We start from the raw sequence: 24,370 nt of genomic DNA, 5'->3' as shown, positions 1-24,370 counted from the left end.
CGTAGACTCGGACCTTCCAATGTAACTCCATTTTACCAAGTTGGAAACCATACTGAATCCTAGCCAATACATATTTATCATAATGCTTGAGTATTCATTTTATTTTCTATTAATATTCCTTTTCCTGACTTTCACCTTTTTTTTTATCTTCAAGAACAAAAATCTGGTTCACATTAAACTGTGCTGTTTGTCATTCTTAGATCTATTTTAGTGTTTGAAAATAAAGCTGATCTAGTTTAGGAAGCATCTTATAACAGTGAAAGAACTAGCCTTTTTTATACCTTTTATATGCTACAATATTTGATAGTTTTCATTAACTATCCTAATTTGAAATGATCAGGATTTGAGTAAAATATGTATATTAAAGTTGTCCAACATTTGACATTATTTTTGTCTTGGATTTTCTGTTGTGACAATTTTTTATATACAAAGTATCTTATTTGGAAATATTTAAGAAAGTATGAATATAAAATTATTTTTTTGTCCAAAATGACACCATTAAAAAATTGCACATCTTGATGGGTATGTGTGTGTGTGCACGTGTGTGTCTGTATATAAGGAATATGCAGTACTAACATGTAAATACAAAACATCGTAACTTATAATAATAATAATAATAATAATAATAATAATAATAAAAGTTCTAACTCCTTGTAATAGGATGTCAGAAAGTGACCTTTAAATATATGGAATTTGCTTCATTGTGTGCAAAGAATTTTCCATTAGTTTATTTTGGAATAGTTATTGGATTATTTAAATAGTAATATAAATAATAGTAATTTGAATATTTGGTCTCTCCTCTTCTACGTTTTTATTACCCAAGTATTCTACCAGTATGCTATCCTGTGAATTGTCTATACAATCCTTATATAGCTTATGCAAATTTTACATAAATGTACATCTAAGGAGATGTATTATTTACTGTAGATTAGTGTTATATGGTTTAAGTTGTATATGTGGTAAATAAAACAAAATGCTTTTCACCTAATGCAAGTTAAGTTTATTACATCATAGGGTTTTCTCTATTTCTTTTAGCTTCAACAACATGAGGTGCCTCCTTAAGAGTCAAGTTTCTGACCATTCTGGGATCAGTAATCTGGTAGCAAAGCTTCCATGAAAAATGATTCAACTTGGAAAATTTGTGATTCCCATAAGTTCTTTCTGTTTTTTGGATGTCTATGGAACAAAGTCACAAAAATCTACCTGTAATGTATAGCTGCCCTTGAATGTGATAGAAATCTGGTTTTCTTTCAGTTTCAGTTTTCATATTTTTGAAAGCTTCAATCAGTGAAATTCATATGTCTCTTTTTGGACCCTTTTAATATTCCATTACCATTTAATCAGTTCATCTGATGATGTACCATGATTCTGTTTACAATCTGGTGATGTACCATGATTCTGTTTACAACAGCTACAAATAATTTTGGTTCAACAGTCATACCTGTAGCAGTGGTACAGACAAGAATTGCATTTTGTTTATTTTTGTCTGCCATATTCAACAGTGAGTGTATTTATGTCAGTTGTACAAAAATGCATTTTACAAGATAGGTACATGATGTTGTCTCTCATCTTGCATGTCATCAAAGTCTGAAGTTGTCAGACTTTTACTTTTCTTCTCTTTTCATTTTCGGTCTGTTCCATCTTTGTTTTACTCTGTGTTGTCACTAATCTCTTTCATACCTGCACTTCTATTAGAAATTCAAATTTTTCCATGTTCATTTTCTTATAGGTTGTTGACTATTCACTCCTCAGTCAAATTTGTTTGCTCGTAACTTCACAGCATTTTTTTTTTGCCTTGGGCATCTGCAGCTGTTTTTATAGCTGACATTACTGTATCTGTTTTTACTGCATATTTTTTTAAATATAATAGTTGGGCTTTTGCTGAAAGATTTCAAAGTTGTGCCATTTGGGTCCTAGTTGGTGTAATAAACTGGCACCTTCAGTGTCAGTGATATGCACCTCTGCAAGATCTACCAGTTTGTTTTCCACTGGTGAAGTTCATAACAATGTGCATATATATATAGTGTCATTTGAAATTAATTCATTGGATTTTTGAACAAGTGTTTGTAGCAGCCATAATTGTTGTGAGAAAGGAATGAGACATTTTTAAGATATAGTTTTTGTTGTTGTTGCTGACTGATGAAAATAAAGTTTGCTTTTTTCGTGTCTTCCAGAAACATGTAGACAATCCTTTAATCATCTGAGATTTTTTTTTATCACTAGAAATTTTACTATAAAATCAAATTGCGCCTCTTGTGCTTCATTTAAGGTGAATTATTCTTGTCTTTGACAAATATTTTGCATTTTCTGTGCTTTCACTAGTAATTTTGTGCAATACCTTAGTGTTTTTTCTGACCATGTAGTTGGCACGTTTGCCCTTCTTGATTGATTGGCCATAAGGTATTTTTAAAAACTCTTATAACCACTTGAATCACCAGTTAGTACTTTATATCTTACTCTGTACATGGATTTACTCTTGCAGAAACCTTTTGCAATAATATCAAGATCCAAAGTAGGAGTTAATTCCAATTTCAGCAGCATTTGTGTTCAGTTGCTGTTCCCTTCCTCCCTTCCTTGGCACATGCACAACAGTATGTTTCATATGCCTAAAAAATATTTTGTACAATGATCCATGATGACTGAGACTGCAGTATTAGAAGTATAACCATGACTGTAGATTCTTGTTCCTTGGCCAGTATTAGCAGTATTTTTTATCCATAGAAGTCCATCAGGATTCACATTCACTGCCTCTTGAGCTGATCAAAATTCTTCTTTTCCAGTTTTTTCCATTTGTCTGTATACAATCTTTCCTTGTGTGAAAAAATATGAATTTCAAAGTTTCAATAAGATTTCAGCAAATATATATAGTTTTGAGATTTTATGTTCATTATTTATAGATATTTTCCTGTATTTGTATTATAAGCATAAAATGTACTTTGTTTTTAATTTTATTTCGTAAAGGTCAATAACACTTTCATGAAAGCATAATAGGGAAAGTTATTTCTTACAAACAGAAATGTGTATGAAATGATTATACATTTGAAACATTGAAGTGAAACTGCTCACTATAGTCATAGTTTATTAGGTATTTATACTAAAGTGTATTGCTGTTCTGAAACTTGACTAGTTTGCATGCAAAAGCATATAAACTAATGGTGACAACTTTCATTTGTAAATACTGAAACAAAGTACTAATTTAATTTAAAACATCAATTTTCTATTATACCAAAAACAAACTACTACAGTGGGAGTGCAGATGGATCTGTGCCTCCAAAAGAATTGTTCTCAAACCAAATGGTCTTTTTATCCCCATGGTTAAAAAAGTTGATGAATCAACTTTAACACCCATCTCTCTCTCTCTCTCTCTCTCTCTCTCTCTCTCTCTCACATACATTTCAGCAAATCCCAAGATCCACTTCCTTTGGTTCTAGGTACAGGCATTTCCTTGGGTACATCTTCTCCCACCACAATATGCAAAACGATCATTTGTTCACGTCCTCAGTTGATGGAATTCTTTCTTAACAGGAAAGACCTGCCCAGTTGACCCAGGGCAGGATCCATGGAGGTTGAAAAGAAAAAAAGATGTGGTCATAAACAGAAGGGTTCTTCACCCAATTTGCCTACACATAAATAAAAATGGCCACCTTGATACATTGGAACTGTTGAGGTTTATGTTCTGATTTGGATGACATCAAAACAGTCACCTTTCGGCAGTTTTCTTTGTACAGAAATGACAGGCTGTGTGATGGATGAGTGCATGGAGGGGTGGCACTGTTGGTTGATTAGCATGTGCCCACTCTTTCTTTGCCACTTGACACATTCTTGGAGGCCAAAGCCATCCGTGTTTCCGGGGGGTCATACCATCACTGTTTGTTCTCTCTACCTGTTGCCTGGAGATATGTGATCAATCAGACCTTGATGCTCTCATTGAATAGTTGCTATCTCCCTTTTTAATCCTGGGGACTTTAATGGACATCATCCCCTCTGGGGAAGTGCTGATATTGATAGGAGGGTTTGTTCTGTAGAGCATATTCTCTCTGATTACAACCTTTCTCTTTTCAATACTGGTTCTTCTACTTATTTTCATGCACCTAGTCAGTCCTTTATTGATCTCTCAATTTGCTCCCCTTCATTATTCTCCCATTTTTCTTAGAGGGTTAACAATAATCCATGAGGCAGTGATCATTTTCCAATAATTTTGCGAGAGACTGACGGTGGTCATTGCCACTCGAGCTGCATGACCTGGCTAGGGCTGGATCATGCAAACTGGCCCTCTTTCACTGCTCTCTCAGAACTTGATCCTGCTATCATCTGTAAGCAATCAGTAGACAACTGTGTGGCAGCAGTAACTGACTGTATTATACAAGCAGCTGCTCAGTGTATTCCTAAAACCCCGACAAGTTTACCATGATATCTTCATCCATGGTGAAATCCTGCCTGCCACTTGGCAAAGTAGGCTCAAAAACAGGCCTGGGATACTTTCCATAGATATCCCACTCTTGTGCCTCATAGCTTTCCAGCTGTCCCCGTGCATGTGCTTGGTGGGTAAGGTGTCAAAGTTGGATTAAGTTCACAACCAGCATATCTTTTACCACCAGTTCCAAAGTCATATGGGACAAGATCCAAAAGGTCAGTGGGCAGTATAATTCTGTCCCCTCTCGATCTCGCTCTCTGATGGCCAGGGAGTAGTTGATACCCTGAGCATTGCCGAAATTCTAGGTGGAAGCTTTTGCCAGGTATCAATTACTTCTGCTTCTTCCTCCACCTTCTTTGTCATCAAGACTTGCAGAGCTATCACCTCTTTTCTTTCGAGCTGATTGTCTTTATGACTATAATCATTCCTTCACACTTGTAGAACTCAAACTGGCCCTTCATTGGTCTGGCAGTACAGTGGTTGGACCTGATGATGTGCACCATGAAATGCTGTGCTATCTATCTTCTGCTTCTTTTGCTATTCTTCTGATTGTTTTCAACTCAATCTGGCAGGAGAATGTTTTTCCTCATTGTCCTACCTTTCTCTAAGCCTGGGAAGGATCCCAAGATTCCTTCAAACTGCCATCCAGTTGCTTTGACGAGCTGTCTCGGTAAGACCTTAGACAGGATGGTTAAAGCTTGTCTTGTTTGGTTCCTCCAATCAAACAACCTTCTCTTGCCCACCCAGTGTGGGTTCTGACAACAACGCTCCACCATGCACTACCTGATTCGACTTGAAAGGTCAATCAGAGAACCCTTTCTCAAACGACAACATCTTGTATCAATATTTTTTGACATTGAGAAAGCTTATGGAACAACATGGAGGTATGTCATTTTGCAAGACCTCCAAATATGTATCGGTTATGTGGCCGTTTGCACATTTTTATTAACAATTTTTTAATGGACAAAAGATTCCATGTTTGTGTGGGTTTGACACTTTCCTGTTCTTTTCTACAGGAACTTGGAGTCAAATGTACAAGAGCACTGAACATCCTCTGTGGTCCTCTCTTCCAACACTTGGGGAGCAGGTCGATGTTATATGCTAAAGATATATCATGCTCTTATTCAATCAAAACTTAATTATGGATCACTGGTCAATGGCTCTGCCAGAACTTTGGCCTTAAAGATGCTGGACCCCATTTATCATCAAGGACTTTGGGTCTGCATTGGGGCCTTCCACACTTTCCATTGTAATAGCTTATACTTAGTCTCATGAACCCTCTTTTCATCTCTGCTATTTGCAACTGTCTATGCTTCGAAACTTTAACTTTTCAAAGCATTCTCCCTGGGGTTGTGTTTTCCTTCCTCAGTGGGCCATATTTTTTCAGAACAGATGATCTGCCATTTCTCCTTTTGGCCTTTATATCTAAGTGCAGTTGGATAAATTGGGTCTTTCCTTGGATAACATTGCTGTATCCACTAGTCAGCTCATCCCACAATGGTTTCTTAGTCTCCAAATGTGACCTATCTTTAAGTCATCTCAGAAAAGCAGACACTTCTAATTGGAAATACCTTCTGTTATTTGCTTAACATCTTTTGAACCATCCTTCCATTCCTGTTTATACAGAAGGTTCAAAATCAAGTGACTGTGGGGGCTCTGCCATGGTTTGTTGTGGTTTGGTGGTTGTGTGCATAATCCCCTCTACAGCTTCTGTGTTCACTGCTGAACTGTATGTCATTTCTTTTGTCCCAGATTACATTGAAGCTAAGCAGTACTCAAACTGCACTATTTATACTGACTCGCTTAGTTCTCTACTGGTCCTGGAGTTGCTTCATGTTGATTCACACCCTGTTCTTGCTGATATTCAAAACTGACTGGCCCATTTCTCTTTAAAATCTAGTTTTATCCAATTTTTCTGGATACCTGGCCACTTTGGTGTTCGTGGGAACAAGTGTGCCAACACCGCAGCTAAATCTATCTGCTCTGGCACAATCACTGCCATGCCTGTTCCATACATGGACTGTGGTCCTGTATTCAAGGCTTGGCTCCATGCCAGTTGGCAGTCAACTTAGAGTGAACAATGTAAAAACAAGCTTTTCAAAATAAACACCATATATTGGACTTTGGCTGTCTTGCTTCCATAATGATTGGAAAGAGGAAGTTCTAACTAGACTATGCATTGGTCACTTTTTCAACTCCTTTTCTTTTATCTGGAAGAGATGCACACAATGTGTATGTAACACTCAGATCACAATAAGCCATATTTTGATTTCTTGCCATTGGCACCATTTTAAACACATTGTCCTAAGGTTAGCCCATAACGTTAGATAGTGTTATTGGTGATGGTGACAATGTCCACCTTGGAAATATTTTTTAATTTTTTTAATGGTTATCAATTTTTTTAATGTCATTTAAGGTTTTTAATTTATACATTAGACCTTTTTCTTTAATGTGATTCCCTTTTAAGAATCACAGCCCATCTAGTTCTAATTTGAAATTAGAAAATGGCCATAACATCAAACTACTTGAAACCAGGACTGGAAAGACCAACTTCAGGTGACTCGCACTGCTGTTTAAACTACCCAGTAGTCATCCTGGTGAGTTATTACTAAACGTTTACTACAAGTCTTTTAAAACTTGTTAATTTTTTGAAAATGTTCATAATGTCAAATGACTCTGAACCGGGACTGGAAAGGCCAACTTCAGGTGACTGACGGTGGTTTTTGTACTTGTTAATCATCCTGGCAAGTTAGCCTAATTACAATTATGCTACTATAGAAAGTCCTTTTTAACTTCTGAACAAAAAGGAAGGAATGAGCACTTCATAAATACATGACCTTGATTATTCTTTTTTGTACAAGTTTAACTCGGACAGTTAAATATCGTACGCAACTAATTCCCTGCATTATTTTTTGATGTTTAATGTCTTTCCTTCTGTTCTACTCGATTACCTTACTTTAGGTTAGAAGATGAATGGAATGCTATATCTAAATTTTACGGTTAAACCAAGAATAAAATATACTCTACACATTGTTGTAAGTCTAGTATATTCATTTGACTTGCATTTGTCCAGGGTTACTAATAAAGATGAAATTCCCTGAAACTGGCCTAAAATGGTGAAAAGAGTAAATCAACTTATGGACTGGACTTTATATTTTTTTGGTAAATTTTTAAGTTATTTGAATACTATCCACTGTTTATTGTAATTTTTTACTGAAGTTCATGAGGCTGCTACTACAGTTCATGTAATAATAAGTTGGGATACATGAGGTAATTGAGCTCTATTCTAAAAATTCTATCCACGTCAGTGTCTTTGTCAGTTTTACTTGCGAAAAAAATGGCTCAAAAGAAAAATATTTCCATGTTATGCATGGTCTAAGTACAGTTAAAAATTTACTGGTATGAGAAATATGTAGAATATTGGAACCAAAATTGGTCAATAGAAAGTGATGGCAAAATTAGAGTTTATGTTGAGTTGTTTATGTTACTAAGTAACTTTCACACCTCACTGTGATATTTGTCAGTGACCAATTGAAATGGACAAGACTAAGTACCATACCTAAGCAGATGATTGTGTAGTGAGTGGTGGTAAAGAGAGGCAAGTGACATCACATGATACTGACAGTTGAAATTCATATCAACAAACATTATAGCACCAAAGTGATTAACCCATGCTGTTTTTCTCTTAAGACCTTGTTCTTTATTTATTTCGTTCCTTGCATTTTGTGGATTAGGATACTGTTTTTTCCAACTGTCAGTTATCTGTTTCCTGTTTTTCCATCCTTTTTATTATGGTAATATATATGGAAATCTGAAAATAGTAAATAAGATCATATACTTCAATTTTAATTGTTAAAAAAAAAGTAACACTTCAAATTGATCAAATTGCTTTAAAACCTCATTTAATCATTTTTTATTAACTGTTTTAAATTGAGTGTTTTTGTTTCTCCTTTATTATTAATTTTTCAGACAATCAAGAAATTTTACTGATTAAAATATAAAGTTCTTAACAGAATAACATAGCAAAATTATGAAGTTAACAATCAGTTCTATTAGGAAAACTAGAATTGCATTTTTTTACTATTATTTAAGGACCCATTACATTATAAGTAAAAATTGGAGAATAATTTTTTTTTAATGTTTGTAGCATATACATGTCAGTGTTAAAAATTTTGGATATACATGTTGAATAACAGCTAAGCAATGTTGAAAATACTTTGCTCAAGTATAAGGCTGGAATCTTCTGTCAAACTTTAACCTTACAGTTATGGAGGTTCAACTCATTTGTCTACTTGTATAGATGATGCAAATTTCAACATCATCATTTATACAGTACATCAGCAGTCAATTGGTTAACTTCAATGGACAGAGATGGTGGATTTTTTATTTTTATGGGGCATGTTTCCTAAAAGTTAATAACTCAAAGTATACAGATACGTGTATAACAATACTTTTGTTTTGTTTTTTACTTCAGTTATAATAAATTTTAAGTGCAAGGCTTAATAGTGACCATGTAATACAAAGTGACTTCAATATTTTACCAAATAGTTTATAGAAGGACTTGCAATGTAACTTAAAAGATAAACTTTCAGAGTACCATAAGTTTTTAATATTTCTTTCAAATGATAGAAATTGCTTTTTAGTATTATCTCTGTTTTTACAGACTTGAATTTATTTTGCACCATTGTATTTGTGCTTAACAAATACAAGTATATAAACCTGTCATTTCTCAAGTTTCCTTTTTACCCTTCAAATCTATGAAGAATGGTAAAGATGAGTAAAATATTGTAATTGTGGTTAGTTAGAAGAATGTTTTGTGTGAGAATTTGTAAACTTGGATTTCAAGTTCTTAATTTGCCTCATGTTTATTTCATTAGTCTTGTGATTTTTATTTTTATTTTGAATTTTTATATTTTTATCTTTCTGTTTACTGTTAGCATTTGGCATTTAAAAAATAGAATCTTAAATATTTGTTAAATTTACTGGCTGCAGTGTTTTATCCAGGCCAGATAAACATGATGATCCAAGAATTTTGAATGTATTTAAGGAAAGCTGTTTTAAGTAGTACAGTATTGTCTTATTGGAAGACTTTTTGAACTTGAGTTAATTGATGGTTTAAATTTATCAATAGTTTGACAGCAGATGTGGAAAGCTGTAACATTCTTTGAAAGTTGTATTAATTACTATAACGAGAATGTACACCTTTTATTTTTAAAAGGTGTTTATATTTATTATAAACTATGTTAATTCATTTAGACTGAGGTGGAAAATGGATCTGTTGAAGTGGGACATCCAAAGACAAAAATAGTGAGATTCCAGGAACGTGCTAGGCGTGTTAATTCAGCTACAACTCTGTGTGTCTTTGTTACTGCACTTTTAGTGCTTACATTTGGCATCATTGGTGGAGTGTACTTGTACAGACAGTTTTCTCAGTACAAGGTAAGTGTTCAAAGCTGTTATGAATATTTATAAGTATTTTTATTTGTTCGTAAAGTATTATAATCATGTAATTATTTACAATTTTGTTTCTCAATATTTTTTTGTAATCAGAATTTAAATAGTGGCTTAATATGGAGACTGTCACAAGGTAATTATAAGACAGTGATGCATTATAACCCCATTTTGTTGTAAGGAACAAACAGTAGTAAATTGAAACAAAATGCCTTCATCAAAACTTAATATTAAATTTGGTTTAAAAATTGAAACCATATTGTAAGGACATTATGGGTACCCTGAACATACAGAAAACTAGGTGTTGATGAAAGCTCATGCTGTGCTAATCACTTTTGTTCAACATGTAATTAATGTTAACTTCCAACCACAAACAGTTTTGTTATAGAGAATGAGTTATATGAAAAGAATTACATTGCATTCTTTAAGTTTCCTTCAATGTAAGTGTAAATACATAATTCACTACTAGATTGATCCCAGTTTTATCAAATTAACAATATTTGTATTAAACTGAAAATATCACAAAAGCTTTCATCACCCGTCTGCTGTAACATGTCTGCTAGGTTCATTTGAGTTTTTAAAGAAGAATTTGAAAATACTGTGTTAATTTATTTTTTGCTTAGTATAAATTTTATGACTAAATATACACTTTTTTTTTTTTTTTATAAAGATCAGACCAAGTTTAAACAACTAAATTCAAATATTGCACAAAAAAAATTCAGAACTAGTTTCTTATTTCAGATGTTTAACATTAGATATTATATTCTAAGGTATACATTAAGTTTTGTATATTTTAATGAGTGAAATTCTGTAGAATTAAGAAATGATAATAAATTTAAAGATCAGCATGATGCAGCTGAAACTTGGAGATTTGCTGTATGTTGATATAGAGAGCTTATTTATAATGTGATACTACATTGGTGTATAGAAATCCTTGAATACCCAGTGTTAAAACATTTGAAATAAAGAATTGTCCTGTGAGCTTAAATCCTGAATATTTCTATGTTCATTTTGAATATAATTAAGTTTTAGTTAATCATTGTGTAAAAGATAATTTGTGTTTATAGTCATAAACTATAAAATATTCTCTACCAAAGCAAAATTTATACAATATATCAAAAAATTCCTGAATTTTAAACTGATATTTAAAGCTTTCATGGAATAAATGTTTTCAGTATTGTGTAATAACTAGAACTTAATCTATCATTTCCAGTAATTAGGTAGCCAAATGAAAAAATGTATATAATATTAGACTTAAATTTTGTATTTTACTTGTAATTAAAGTAAACTTGTACTGTTTATAGTTATCTTTTGAGATTTTTGAAATACCACTTTTATGTAACTGAATAACGCCATTTACTAAACAACCATGTCCAGTTGCTTATATACTCGTACTTTTTTAAAATGATAAATGTGTAGTAATAAGCAGTTTCTTTATATTTAGTTCCGTCAGTTTAGAGGTTGGTGCTCTGTTCCATATAATGTGTATGCATCAGAACAGAAGCAAGTTCTAACTAATGGCTTCAGAAATTACAAGGAATCTTTTGAAAAAAATCTCTCTACATCTTCAAGCAACATGATACAAACAACAAAGAACCCCTACAAGAACTTTTTTAGGGAAGAGTTTGAGATTGACATAGAGTATGAAGAGTATGAACAGATTGAGGTACCAAATTTCTCTCATGGTCGACATGGACGTTTCATTCATGATTTTATTGTGGTGAGTTCTAGAGACTATCCATTAATATTTGTATAACATTTTCATTTCATGGTCTTTATCTTTTTTCTTTGCCTTGATACTAGAAATAAGGCTTTGCAAAATTTAGTTATGCATTTTCGATTTAAAAAAACAATTCACAGAATAAGAGAAGAGGATTATAACACTAAGTGTTATACACTGATATCCAGTAGATTTAACTCAATTTGTGTGTGTGTGTGTGTATAATGTATATGTATATAAACACACAAAAGCAACAACATTGTAGAACTGAAACTGAACCATGCCTCCACTACCATTCCTTGCTGTCATCTTTAAATCATGAAGACTTTCATAACTTGAGGATGACAGCAGGGAATGGTAAGAGAGGCATGGTTTTGAATTTCAGTTTTAGTATGTTGTTTCTGGTTTTTATTTAAGTTCGTTATTGTTATATAACAGTGCTGATTTTAATTGCATGTAAACACAGTTAATGTATTGCATAGCATTTTATTTATATATTTATGTAGTATCATGAAATATGTCAGTAGCAGCTTTAAATTACACCATAATGAAAATGTTTTAGAATAAACCTTTCAAAAATTTAAAAAATACTTTGACATTTTTTTCCTAACTTTTTACATTTATCATTATCAACTGAATTAATTTTTTGTAATAAAACTTCTAAAATTTTGGTTTAATTGTTTTAATGCAGCATTTTAAAGTGGAGAATCATTGACATTTCAGAAGAAAAGTTGATTTTTCTGTGACCAAAGGAATTAAGTCCCTTGTACAGAGCTTGTTGCATATAAACTTGCAGGAATTTGTATAATAATTTGATCTTTATAAATTACACAAGCATTTTTTTTCTACACGAATATTGGTATAAAATGGTTAAAAATTGAAAATCTCAATGCCAAAAATTATTAAATAGAAAAAATGGCTTAACGTGAAGAAAATCTAAAACTTTAGGAAAGAAAATGAAATTTCAGAATGTAAGTTACAGAAAGAAAATGCAAGAAAGAGATGGGATTGCTCACCAAGTTGTGACAAAATCCAGTGAAAAGAAACCTGAAATACAGAAGCACATCAAATTTCTCACCAAAATGCAATTATGAGAAGTTGAGCTTTTTTTGTGACAAGAGAAATGAACTGTTCATCTCTCTAGGATTGTGACCAAACAGCTGCCCATAGGGTGGCATTTTGTCTAGTGTGTGTAGAGAGAGAGAGAGAGGGAGAGCATTACTAATCTTCCTGGTTTCCAGAACTTTTTTGTATCAAGGAGTTTCTATTTGTTCATTGATTTTATGTTCTGTTACAGAAAATATGCTTAGTGTTGGAGTTTTGTTTTCTTTTATTATTAAACCAAAGATGTTTTTCTGTTGTAGCTCAGTTGTCTGCAATGGAAAGGATTTCATGTATGTTCCTTAATTTTTGGCTATGCATTTCATGTTTTTTGCTTGCATTCTATATGTATAGCATAGGTAAATAACTGTAACAGCTATGTTGTTATCCTTGGTGATAATTATTTTTTTGGTGTTTTTGCTTGAGTGAGACAGTTGAAGACATCTGTTACTGAAGTTTCATCAAGGATGACCATAAATATATATATATATATAATGCCTCAAACAGAATTACTACTTTTATAACTATAAAACACAGCATGAACAGCATGCAAGTCCCACTAGCATGAAAATTAAAAATAGTAAAATTTTAAACTTAGATATCCACTGGAAATCATACAGGACAGTTAGATACATACTAGTACAAACAAAACATATGACAAGCAAAGAAACATCGTCTGTGAAATCTTGCTCTTACAATGATATAGACGGTGTGTTTTGTTTTCATGGTTAATATTTTTCAGTTCATTATTGTAATAATTTTGTTATATACATTATATTTAAATAAATCTAGTTTTATGCAAAATGTTTATTCACATCCATTATGGTTAATCCATTTACAGAACAAAACTGGAATTGTGGATCTTGAAGGAAGACGGTGTTTTGTGATGCCACTTAACCGTAAGCTTATCTTACCTCCACATTCTTTAGTTGATCTGATGTTGAAAATGGAGGTAAGTTAAGATTCTAAACAACACTAAACACTCCTGCTTAACATTTACCTTTGTCATCTACTTGTAAAATTAACAGTCAGTTCAATCATTTTTATTGGTATTTGCATGTAGACATTTGTAAAGTTTGATCTTAAAAATGACTAGTATATTTTCTAATGTGTTTTTAACATTCACACATTAGTCTAGTGCATATGTTATGAAGTTTGACATGTATTCAAATTTTTATTAAACTACTTTTTGTTTGTTGTGCCAATTAGTATAACATCTTAACTAATAATACATATGTTAATAGTACACACATTTTAAGTTCTTAATTTTGTAAGGTAATATTTTAAAATTTCTCAATTTCTCTTTGTGTGACATTTTCTCTATTTTACCTACCATTCCTCCAGTAAGTATGACATTTAAACATGCATTACTCACCATAAAACTATCATTATTCATATAAACCATAATTTTTATAGCCTTCAGTTATGTTTGGTTACATAGCTATCAAAGTAAAAATTCAGACCTCCCTTGAAACACTCGCTTGTCTTATTCTCTTTCAGAATTTGTGTATAGAATAAATCTAAATTACCCTTTTTTCTTTCTAGAATGACTTCTGATTGTAACATGAAACTACATTCAAAACAAATACTCTGTATTCACAATTTTATTTTTTCAGTTTATTCAAAATACTTCACTAAAAATGACTGTGTGCAAAAGACTTGTAATGTTCATTGAAAGACTGCCAAATTTTATGAAGATATACATACTGTATTGCAGGTTAGTTGCATTGAATGTATGAAGACTAAATGAGTACAGAGAAGTCACATGGTCAGTCAAATACACGAAGCCTGAGTTGGAAAAATTAACCTTTTAGTATTTCAAAACACAACTAAAATATAGTATGACCAAAGTACAATATAAACTTCACTTCTAACTATAACTTAATTCAGTAAAAAAACAACCATAAATTCTAGTCTGTCAAGCAGCCAACAACAGTCAATTTCATGTACTGTATGATGATTACTTGGCACCAATTTCAAAATAACTTACTTTATACTGTAAAATGACCTTTTTCTAATGGTTTTATACATATGTACGTAATGTCTACATAATAAATGGGAATAATAAAGCTCAAATCTATTGAAGGTGAGTATAACAGCTGTTAAGGGTTGAAAAAAATTAACTGTATTCATTCAGAGTACTTTGAAAGAAATGAGTGAAAAGGTTATGTAAGCATCTTAGTGGATAAGTGTGTGTATATTACTATTACATTATTGAAGATGCAGACAGCCAAAGTAGTGATTTTTCATAACTTGTTAGCCACATGACACAATACCTCTAAAATTTAAATTGTTTTTTTTTTTTTAAGACTTATTTACTAATATAGGGCTTATGACTTGGATAAAATATCTTTGAATCATAATACACATACAATATTAAATTTGTTCACTTTTATTGATATTAAAAGTGTGTAATTAAGTTTTGAATGTAGCACAGTGGGCTTGTGCAAAAAACCATTGAAAGGGGCTTTTGTTACAAAGGGATCAAAGGATAAATGGAATGGGTAAAGCAAATTTGTTTCATTTATGGGGCTAGTGCAAGTTAATTTTCTGACAAATAAAATGTTACTTCTACTTGCAGCATGTATTTTTCTTTTTTAGTGTTGACATCCATGTTTGTGTTATTGCTTTCAAGAAGATATTTTTTAAACTAAAGACTTGCTGACCCACAACCTATTTTATGTAACTGATACAAATTAACTGGTCTAGTAAAACAGTTTAATGAATTGTTTCTATATTTTCTCAACAGGCTGGCTACTATGATGTGAATACTGAAATTGTCCGAGAAAAAATGTACGTTATTACACCACCTATCACTGACAAAAAAACAATGGGATATCACATTGCAAGGGCTTGCTCTGCTTTCCCTACATATTATCTGGAAAGGATGCCTATTTCAAGAGCTAATATAAACAGACCTAAACGATGTAAGTGTGTTACAGAAATAAACATTGCTAAATGTAAACTAGAAAATAATGGTGGTAATTCTTTTATAAAAACCATATTTGTTTGATTGATTATACAATCAATCTACTGTTAATTACACGTGCAATTTTTGTCTTAAAGGTTCTACTTGTTCTATATTAATTCCTGTACACCAAGTCTGAAAATTATACCCACTTATCTCCCTAATCTAGAATTTTCATTGAAAATCAGATCAGTTTCTTATGCCTAAAATGTTGAGGACCATTGTCTATAGATTTCTCTAGACCAATCACAATCTAAGCTTTATTCTTCTAGAACCAACAAGAAACTTGCCACTAGTATAACAGTTACCATGATGCAAACATCATTTATATTTATTTGTTTGTGCATGTACTTTGAAATTATTTTACTATTTTCAGTATTATTCCTATGGCAACAAGAGGTTATGTGAATGACTCAAATGTATTCTGTTATATCTATAGTAAGTTTTTCATCTCAATTTATAAAAAAAACATATCCTTAAATCATAGAAAAAAAAAATTAGTATTTTTAAAATCTATGTAACTGAATTATAGGAAATGCACTATTAAAACCAAAACTTTTATGAAGTATAAATTTGCAGGCCTGTTATTAACTGATTGTTGGTAGTAATATAATTATGAATTAAATATACTGTGGCATGAATATTTACTTCAAATGAGAAACAGGAAAGGTATTGTGGTTCTTTGGTGTTTTTGCTATAGTTTTGCATTCTTTGTTGCACTTTTGAATAATAAGTGTAGATTCCTTATATAGTTTTTATTAAAAGTTAGAATATGGGTTGTCCTCAGCATAACCTTGCTTATTACAACAAACAAGTATCAAAATTTATCTTTGTAACACTTGTGTCTATAGCATAAAAAGTGCAGAAATTTAGGAACCCTTTATGCCTGTTGTCTATTAAATTCATTTAGAACAGGAACAATCAATCAGAAGATAAAGTATTATAGGAGAAAAAGTGGAATTGGACATGTGTAACTCACGAAATCAAACGTAACTGACCAACAACTGGCTTTTATGATTGTGATTGGGACATTTTATCAGTTTTCACAACAAACATCAATAAAAGGATCATAATTTAAAGCAAAGAACTAAAATATCTTAACTTTATTTAGATTAAAGAGTGGGCTAAATAGTGAGATATACTAGTGCCTTGGTTATCTGCATTTTCTCCTTTCCTTAGACAAGTGCAGATAATCGAGACACCTGTGTGTACTTATTTACTCTTACAGCAATGACAGTATGCTAATGATCACATATTAACAACCACTTGATAGTATTGCCTAAAATTGACTGTCTTTGGGCATGTGTGAGTCTAAACAGGTGCACTTGTTAGTTGAAATGACAAAGAAGAAAAATAAAATGGCATGAAATTAGTAGTGCATTGAGCAACTGCAGCACTGAATCCACCATTAGAATCTTAGAAATAGTTTGATTTAAGACTCATAGTGCAAAAATGGTTACGAAATGTCTAAGTCCAAAACTATTTTTAGTTTGAATTAATTTCTTCATGAATAAAAGAGAAAATACTAGGTGTCATGAACATTTTTAGTTGCCATAGTTAAGATTTTTATTTTCATGTTGCTTTTTGTCAAAGAAAGTAGACTTAAGAGTTGTATTTTTTGATTACTCTTAAAAATAACACGGAGAAAAGGATTGTGCTTTGTAATTAACTATTAAAATTGCAAGCAGAAAAGGTATGTTTTGTATCTTTCATAATTAAGAGATCTTTGCAGTGAATTAGGTACAGTTTTTGTCTGTAGGAGTATTAGACATTTTTAGTGGATATGGCTAGGTTTGTGAACTCGAATTTTTATCAATCAATGAGTTTTGAACTTCCTTTCAAAAGGCTAGCCAAAGCTTTGATTGTTTTGAGTATGCTATTACTGAAATTGATTTAGTATTATAAAATAAACACCTAATCAGTATTAATATTTTTTAATACTATTGTTGATTATTCCTACTGTCCAAGTTATTGAAATATTGGCTGGGATTTCTCATTTTAAATGAATTCAACATTTTCCAGCTTAATTAGTGTTATTAATCATGAAAATAATCACCTAATTCCAGTTATTTTACTATATTGGATTGTTTCAGATATTAAAGATTTAGTGAGGTAATTAGTTGATTGTAATCAGGTCCTGAGTGCAGTGATTAATCAGTTAGCAAATTCCAGTAATTGTACTGTTTTATTACATTTTCATTATTTTCTCAACTAAAGCAAAAATGCAAATGTAGTAAGTTTTCCTTTTGTGTATGAAAAATTTAATTTTTATAAAGTGTATGTCATATCCAAGAGAACTAAAGTTATATATTATTTCAATTTCCTTTTTAGTTAACAAGCGGAGTGTTGAAAAAGATGAAAATAACGTGTTTGTCGAGTTTGCAGGGCCTAACATCAGTGAGATACAAATTGTTAACCTCCATCGTGCTGTTGGTGCACCAGTAGAGTAGCAACAGAAACTAATTGAGCTGTGTTTTTCTACTGTTTTTTGGGATTTTTTTTAGCAGAATAGGCTACTTACATAGATATTTCTGTACCAGTTCATTAGCTTACATATTTCCCATTATAACATGTTGTATGGTATTGTATTTCATCAGTAATAGTTGTAGAGAAAAAGCGTAATATACAGAATATTAAAATAAGTTTTACATTGTGTTCAAGTAATTGATTTAATTTTGACCAGTTATATGTTTTATGTATGTTTTTGTAACTTTTAGAAATTAATTGTGAATTGAGTTGCTTTATTTAGGCTAATGATATAATCAGATTTTTAAATTTACTGAGATAACTGTATATACCAGGTACAAGCAAGTTCAATTGTTCTTTCTACTGGTGTGTAAATAAAGTAATTTAGTTAAAGCAATTACGTAAAAATTGTTTTGGCATTCCTTTCTTATAGGTTAAGGAAGTGTCAAATGATTTAAATTTGTGAAACAGTACATTTTCAGTGTAAAACAAAGTTTTTATGTATTTACATTTGAGCTGTTGTTTACTAATTTGTACAATCAAATTTGTATTTTCTTTGAGGGGAATTTGTATAATAACAAAGATATACTTGATATTTTTCTCAGAAATGTCTCATGTTAAACTTATTCATTCTATAAGGTAGTTCTGTGTATCCCCTTACAGCATAGCATTGATGGTTCTTAACATCTAACATTGACTTTATTACAATAAAATATTGAAACTAAGTAATACAGAAGATTTTTTAAAAAGTTACATTATTGTACCAAAATGCTGGGGAGTTGTATGGTACAAAGTTCTGTAAAATTTGAAAAATATGAATATTGGAAAACATGGTAATGTCGTATGTAATATATAAATACAAATGAAAATTTGTATAATGCTACTATTTTAATATATATCAGTTAAAAAATGCTCTTGTGGAAGAGATCATTTCTGACATGAGGTTTTACAATATCATATTTTAAATCAATAGCAATTACGTAACACGTATACCTGCTAAAAAACATAAGTATTGAGTTAACTTTATCATACTTACCTATAGCCTGTTTCAACATTGTGTTAATTAGGTATAGTATGCATGTAGGAAAGAGCCAGTATTAAATGTAAAATTAATGTTTGTATGTTTTTAAAATAAAACTGTTCAAATCTACATTGGCTGAGAATTTTAGCAGTTAGCATCAAAACATGACTAACCAATACTCAGTATGAGCTACTTTCATAGTAGCAGAAATAGAACACTAAGGGTTAACAGTAACTGATGTTGAATATAACCCATTGTTTCATAGTAGAACTCTAAAGGTTAACAGTCGCAAGTATTTGGTGTAATTCAGTTGTAGTCTAGAACAGTGGTTCTAACCCTCTGGTCAACAGGGAGGTTTCAGCCAGTCCATAAGACAATTGACAAATAATTTGTTTTAAATCGTAGCTTTACAGTGTAACTTAAAAGTGCTTCAAAAAAGCTAATATTATGCCAAATGGTCCATGAATTGAGATCAGTGCTAGCTTGTCTGCACTTGGAAAAAAGCTGGGAAACATTGGCCAAGGATACTAAGTTTTAACATTTACAAATTAAGGATGTAATTCACCTTCATGGTTTGTACAAAAACAGTAATTACAGTATTGAGTACTATTCACTCATTCTCTCTAATCTCAGCATTAAGCAAAGATTAGAGTATAAAAATAAGTCTTGAGTACAATCCTTTTTGTTTTTATATCACTTAAAATTTCTTACTATTTAAAGAAAAGGGGACCTTTTCATAAATTTTAACTTTACAGTGGCCTTTATAATAGGTTTTAATGTGAAATTCTTTCTCATCCTCCCCCCCCCTTATCTGGATATGAACATTTATTATGTAGAAGAAATTTGAGGTTGATTTGTATATCAAGTTTCTGTTTCATTTTGTGGTAGACAGTCTCATGCTCACTTATTATTGGGGTGGAGATGATATAATTGTTTATGCAGTATGTACCGAAAGTTAGCTGTCACGTGCATCAAATAGATCACTTAGCTGAGAGGTTTGTAAATTTTTTTTGTTTCTGCACATCCTTTAGAGATTCATTTCTTGTGTGCACCCACCTTTTTAAGAAACAGTATGTTTTGAAAAGTAATTATTTTTACCAACGGTATTTTGGGGAAAAATAATTCTTTGCTAGTCAGGTCCTTGCACCCCTCATTATCCTTCCAGGTAGAATACCCACAGTTTGATAAACCCTTGCCTGGTTTAGATCATTAACACTGGTAAGATAGTCATGTAAAATAAGAAGAATGTTAGAGTTAACTTCAGTTACATTTAGGGGTTTGTTTTATACACTGAATCTTCTGATTTGTGCTGAAGACCAAAAAGTTAGTTGCTGTTTTACAGTTTCCATATGTTAGAGCGTTTTGAAATGTATCTGTAAAATTTTAAGGTATTAATTAGTAGTAGTAGTAGGATGCAGTATTTTGCTACTGGTATTTTGTTTGTGTACGAATGCTGTTTTGTTTATTCAAAAATGCACTGTCGTTCTACATGAATTGATGAGGTATATTTCTTTTAAATGGCTGTCAGGTGCAAGATGCTTTAAAAATCTTTGTCCAAAACTAACATTAATAATTGGTTTTGATGTCATAACCAAAGGTCTAAATATGAAAAGATTGCAGCAACCTCCATTTCTTTACACTTCTGTAAGCTCCAAATTTTGTTGGAAAACAAGTGCTTTAAACCAGTTTGGAAACTTTGAGTTAAATAAAAGACCAATTTTGTGAAGAAGAATGGCTGATTAGCAGTGTTAGTGTACATTTTGTGATTCTTTGTGATAGACACCATGAAGAAAAATGAGCTCTTTAATCATTAGAATCTAACTTGTTTGTTATTAGAATACAAGTTTTCTTTTTAAGTTAGTGTTGACTTAATTTGCTAGTCTAAATTTTCACTTGGCATATATTTGACATTCCTTTTTATTTTTTATTCTTTATTTTGATAAAAAATGAAAAATTGTCTAATACAGAGCATTTGCCTTTTCACTTCTCTAAATACAGATTTGAATTATTTGACTAGAATGGAAAATGGTACAACTTGCCTAAATTTAATTGTTTTAATTTTCACTATAATTCTAAACTTTTAGTAAAATTAGATATTGAATCAATTTTCTTCTGTTTACATTTTAATATAGACACAAAAGATTGTGTTCAGTCATATAACCTGAACAAGAAAATATTTTAACATTTTAATGCACCCTGTTGGATTGTAACCAAGAAAATATAATTTATCATGTTCACCCTTTCTCCAGTTTGTTTTTAACACTGATTCATGCTGTCTTTGATCTAGGTTTGCTGGAATAAAGTGTTGGCTTACAAAGGTAGCAGTGCTGTAATCAGTGGTTTGTATTGTGGATGTTTATATTAATTGAGAAGGATCATAATTTTTTGAAGTAGTTGTTTTTAATCAATTGGTGTGTGTGGTTATTTCACCTTTTTATTGCTTCAGATATTAAAATGGAAACTGCTGTAATTATGGTAACATAATAAAAAATTATTACATGGTATCAATGTGTTGTGCTACAGGTAGTATGCATCATTAGTGATGTTTCATATTAGCAATACTTTGATTAGGTTAAGTGAAAATATAATGAATAAACCTTAAACATATTCATTATAAAATAAAAAATTGGTACTTTGATTTTATGGTCTCAATGGAGCTGGTCATTTTGTTTCAGTTTAGAAGTACATAAACTATATAATTTCATTACCATAACTCTTTGTAATACTTTAGTTTCAAAAATATTTTGCAGACTGCATCATGACTATCATTTGAGAAATATCAAGCTGTGGATTTAGTTATGCTGACATTTGGTCGTGTGTTTCAAAATTAAGCTGAAATTTTAACCATTATAAGAGTATCCAAACAATTAATTATACTTGCTATAAAACAATTAGTACTAGGCCTATTATATTTTTAACATTGCATTATTTATTTAATCCCTTAAAGATTTCAAGAATTATAGGAGTATGTAATAATAATCTAATCTTCTAACCACACTACATATACCATATCCCTTGCTAACAATGCTTCACTCAGTAAAGATCTCTTCAGGTCAGCTGAGACAAATACAGTAGTGGTTGGGACACTTTATATAAACCATTTATTACAATAATTGCTATGGTGTGAATGCCTGTTCTAAGCTGGGTAAGCCTCATTATGCTTACTATTAGTATTAATAATACTGAGTAATTAATTAAGAATAGAAGTATGAAATTTCCTTTGACCTCACTGTAATTAAGTTGGTATCCAACAGCGACACTAGTCAACTACTTTCCGTTTGCCTGTTACAGTTTTTTTTGCATCACCTTTGTTAAATCTTCAAAACTATTTAACCCAAATTAAAGGGAAGTCATATGTTAGATTAGGTGCTTTAAGATTTACTGAAAATCATTTAAAATATATCAACAAATTTCTTTTGAATACAGATGTTCATACAGCTTTGAAGAGATATCACTGTCATGCTTTGTTTCATGTGACTGACAGAATGCAGGGTAGTGTTTTGATGTACGTCAATTCAGTCAGCATTATATGACTATGAAGCAAGTCGTATTTTAAATATTACTGATTTTGACACTTTTATAGGCACATTTTTTTTGTCTTACTGTAAAGGAAAGGATATTGTTCTGGATCATCAGTTAACCATGTACAGATTTGATTACTGTACAACAAACAAAACCTTTATTCACATGCTTTAAAGTAAATAAATTTGCAGTGTTACCTTAGCACATTTAACTTTATTACAGACGTATTACAGCAATATGCTAAGACTGTTGTTAGGATTGTGTCTGTCATTGCTGCCACACCCATGATTACCTGTGGAGACACAATTGGTGGGTATGATGATAATTTAAGTTACGTTATGGCTACCAAGACACCCATTCCTTATTAAGGAGAAAATGCTACTATGTTTAACAAGTAGTAGAAAGTATCAGTTGGTTAAGTGACACAACATTTAAATAGCGTCATGCCTGCATAATATTGAGATATAATCAGTGGATATACTATCTGATTTAACTTTCATTTCTGTCAGAAATTATCTTTTTTACCCCAGATCTTTCACTAACTTAATGATAAAATTATTTCTTGTCATCTAAATGTTTCTTCCCTACATTCCATCTATTTAATCTCTGAGAATTGTATTTATTCTCAGTAATTTATTTCATACATATTTCTTCTTTAATTGAAAATCCAGCATATTATGTGGTTTAAAACAAGTTGTGCATCCCTTAACTATCATAACTTACATCTGTAATTAAGCTACATATGTATGTTTAAAACATGATATAAATAAAGTCTGAGACTGGCATCATAATTTTTTACCAATGCTACATGATTCTCACTCAGTGACATGGTAATGGCTGCTTAACAGACAGGTACAGGTTCAAATTTGGTCCTACGTTGCTTGTTAGAGAAATTATGAAAGTATTTTTGAAAGAATGTTTTTAAATTAATTTGTCATGCTATTATTTAATAAATTGATTGGTAAATATAGCTAAAAGCAAATTTAATATTTTAAATTAAGTTGGTGTGGCCAAACCAATATGTTAGATTTAAATTTTTTTAAATAGAAAAACCAATACTCACGTTATAAATGAATTTGCATTTTTTCTTTTTAGTACTCGAAAACAAAGGAGAATAAATAGTATAGTGCATTGGTTTGGCAAGTAGTTGGTATTTAAAAGAATTTGAAATTCATGACTATTGAGTTTAAGAATGTTTTTTTTTTATGTTACTATGTTTGTCGTACATATTTGTTATGCTGATGGAAAAATAAAACTACTAAAGTACATATGATACTTGCTCAGTTGTACTTTTTATAAATTATTTTAATTAATGTCTTACAAACAACCATGTAATTATTGGGGAGCATGGTAGCAGTCTCTCTCAAGGGATAAATCAAGATGAAATTGGCACCTGTACATTTTATACACTGTAGTGCTAATGCCAGGACATTGACAAAACCAAGCTACTAGGACTGTTCAAAGCCTTTATCTAATCAATTACAAAACTGCCTATAAATTTTAGTATCTACAAAAGAGGTTGTAAAAATATTGATTTTCTTTCTTCCTTTCAATCAGCTGTAACTCTTAAACCAAAATGTGTCTACATCAAGCTTCATTACTCCCAAAGAAATGCTAATATATACAATGATATAGATTAATACCACCTGCACTGCTTACCATAAAGAAACTAGTAACAAAAATATTTATTCTAAACGTGTAGAAATG

The 24,370-nt window shown here is 31.3% G+C and overlaps 1 protein-coding gene across 2 annotated transcripts in view; it reads left to right on the top strand.

The window, feature by feature from the left end:
- Positions 1 to 23,931, top strand: part of LOC143232337 (integral membrane protein 2C-like) — a 29,047-nt gene extending 5,116 nt beyond the window's left edge. For both annotated transcript variants that reach the window (XM_076467634.1, XM_076467635.1), the window contains exons 2-6: positions 9,671 to 9,853; positions 11,310 to 11,585; positions 13,528 to 13,638; positions 15,436 to 15,613; positions 17,986 to 23,931. In XM_076467634.1, the coding sequence (XP_076323749.1) occupies positions 9,671 to 9,853; positions 11,310 to 11,585; positions 13,528 to 13,638; positions 15,436 to 15,613; positions 17,986 to 18,104 (867 nt within the window). In that variant the 3' untranslated portion in view covers positions 18,105 to 23,931. The remainder of the gene's footprint in view (positions 1 to 9,670; positions 9,854 to 11,309; positions 11,586 to 13,527; positions 13,639 to 15,435; positions 15,614 to 17,985) is intronic.
- Positions 23,932 to 24,370: the final 439 nt, after the last annotated feature.

This window comes from Tachypleus tridentatus, chromosome 11, assembly GCF_004210375.1.
Source record: "Tachypleus tridentatus isolate NWPU-2018 chromosome 11, ASM421037v1, whole genome shotgun sequence".
NCBI lineage: Eukaryota > Metazoa > Arthropoda > Merostomata > Xiphosura > Limulidae > Tachypleus > Tachypleus tridentatus.
The sequence above is the reverse complement of the archived record's forward strand: the minus strand, read 5'-3'. Positions and strand labels throughout refer to the sequence as shown.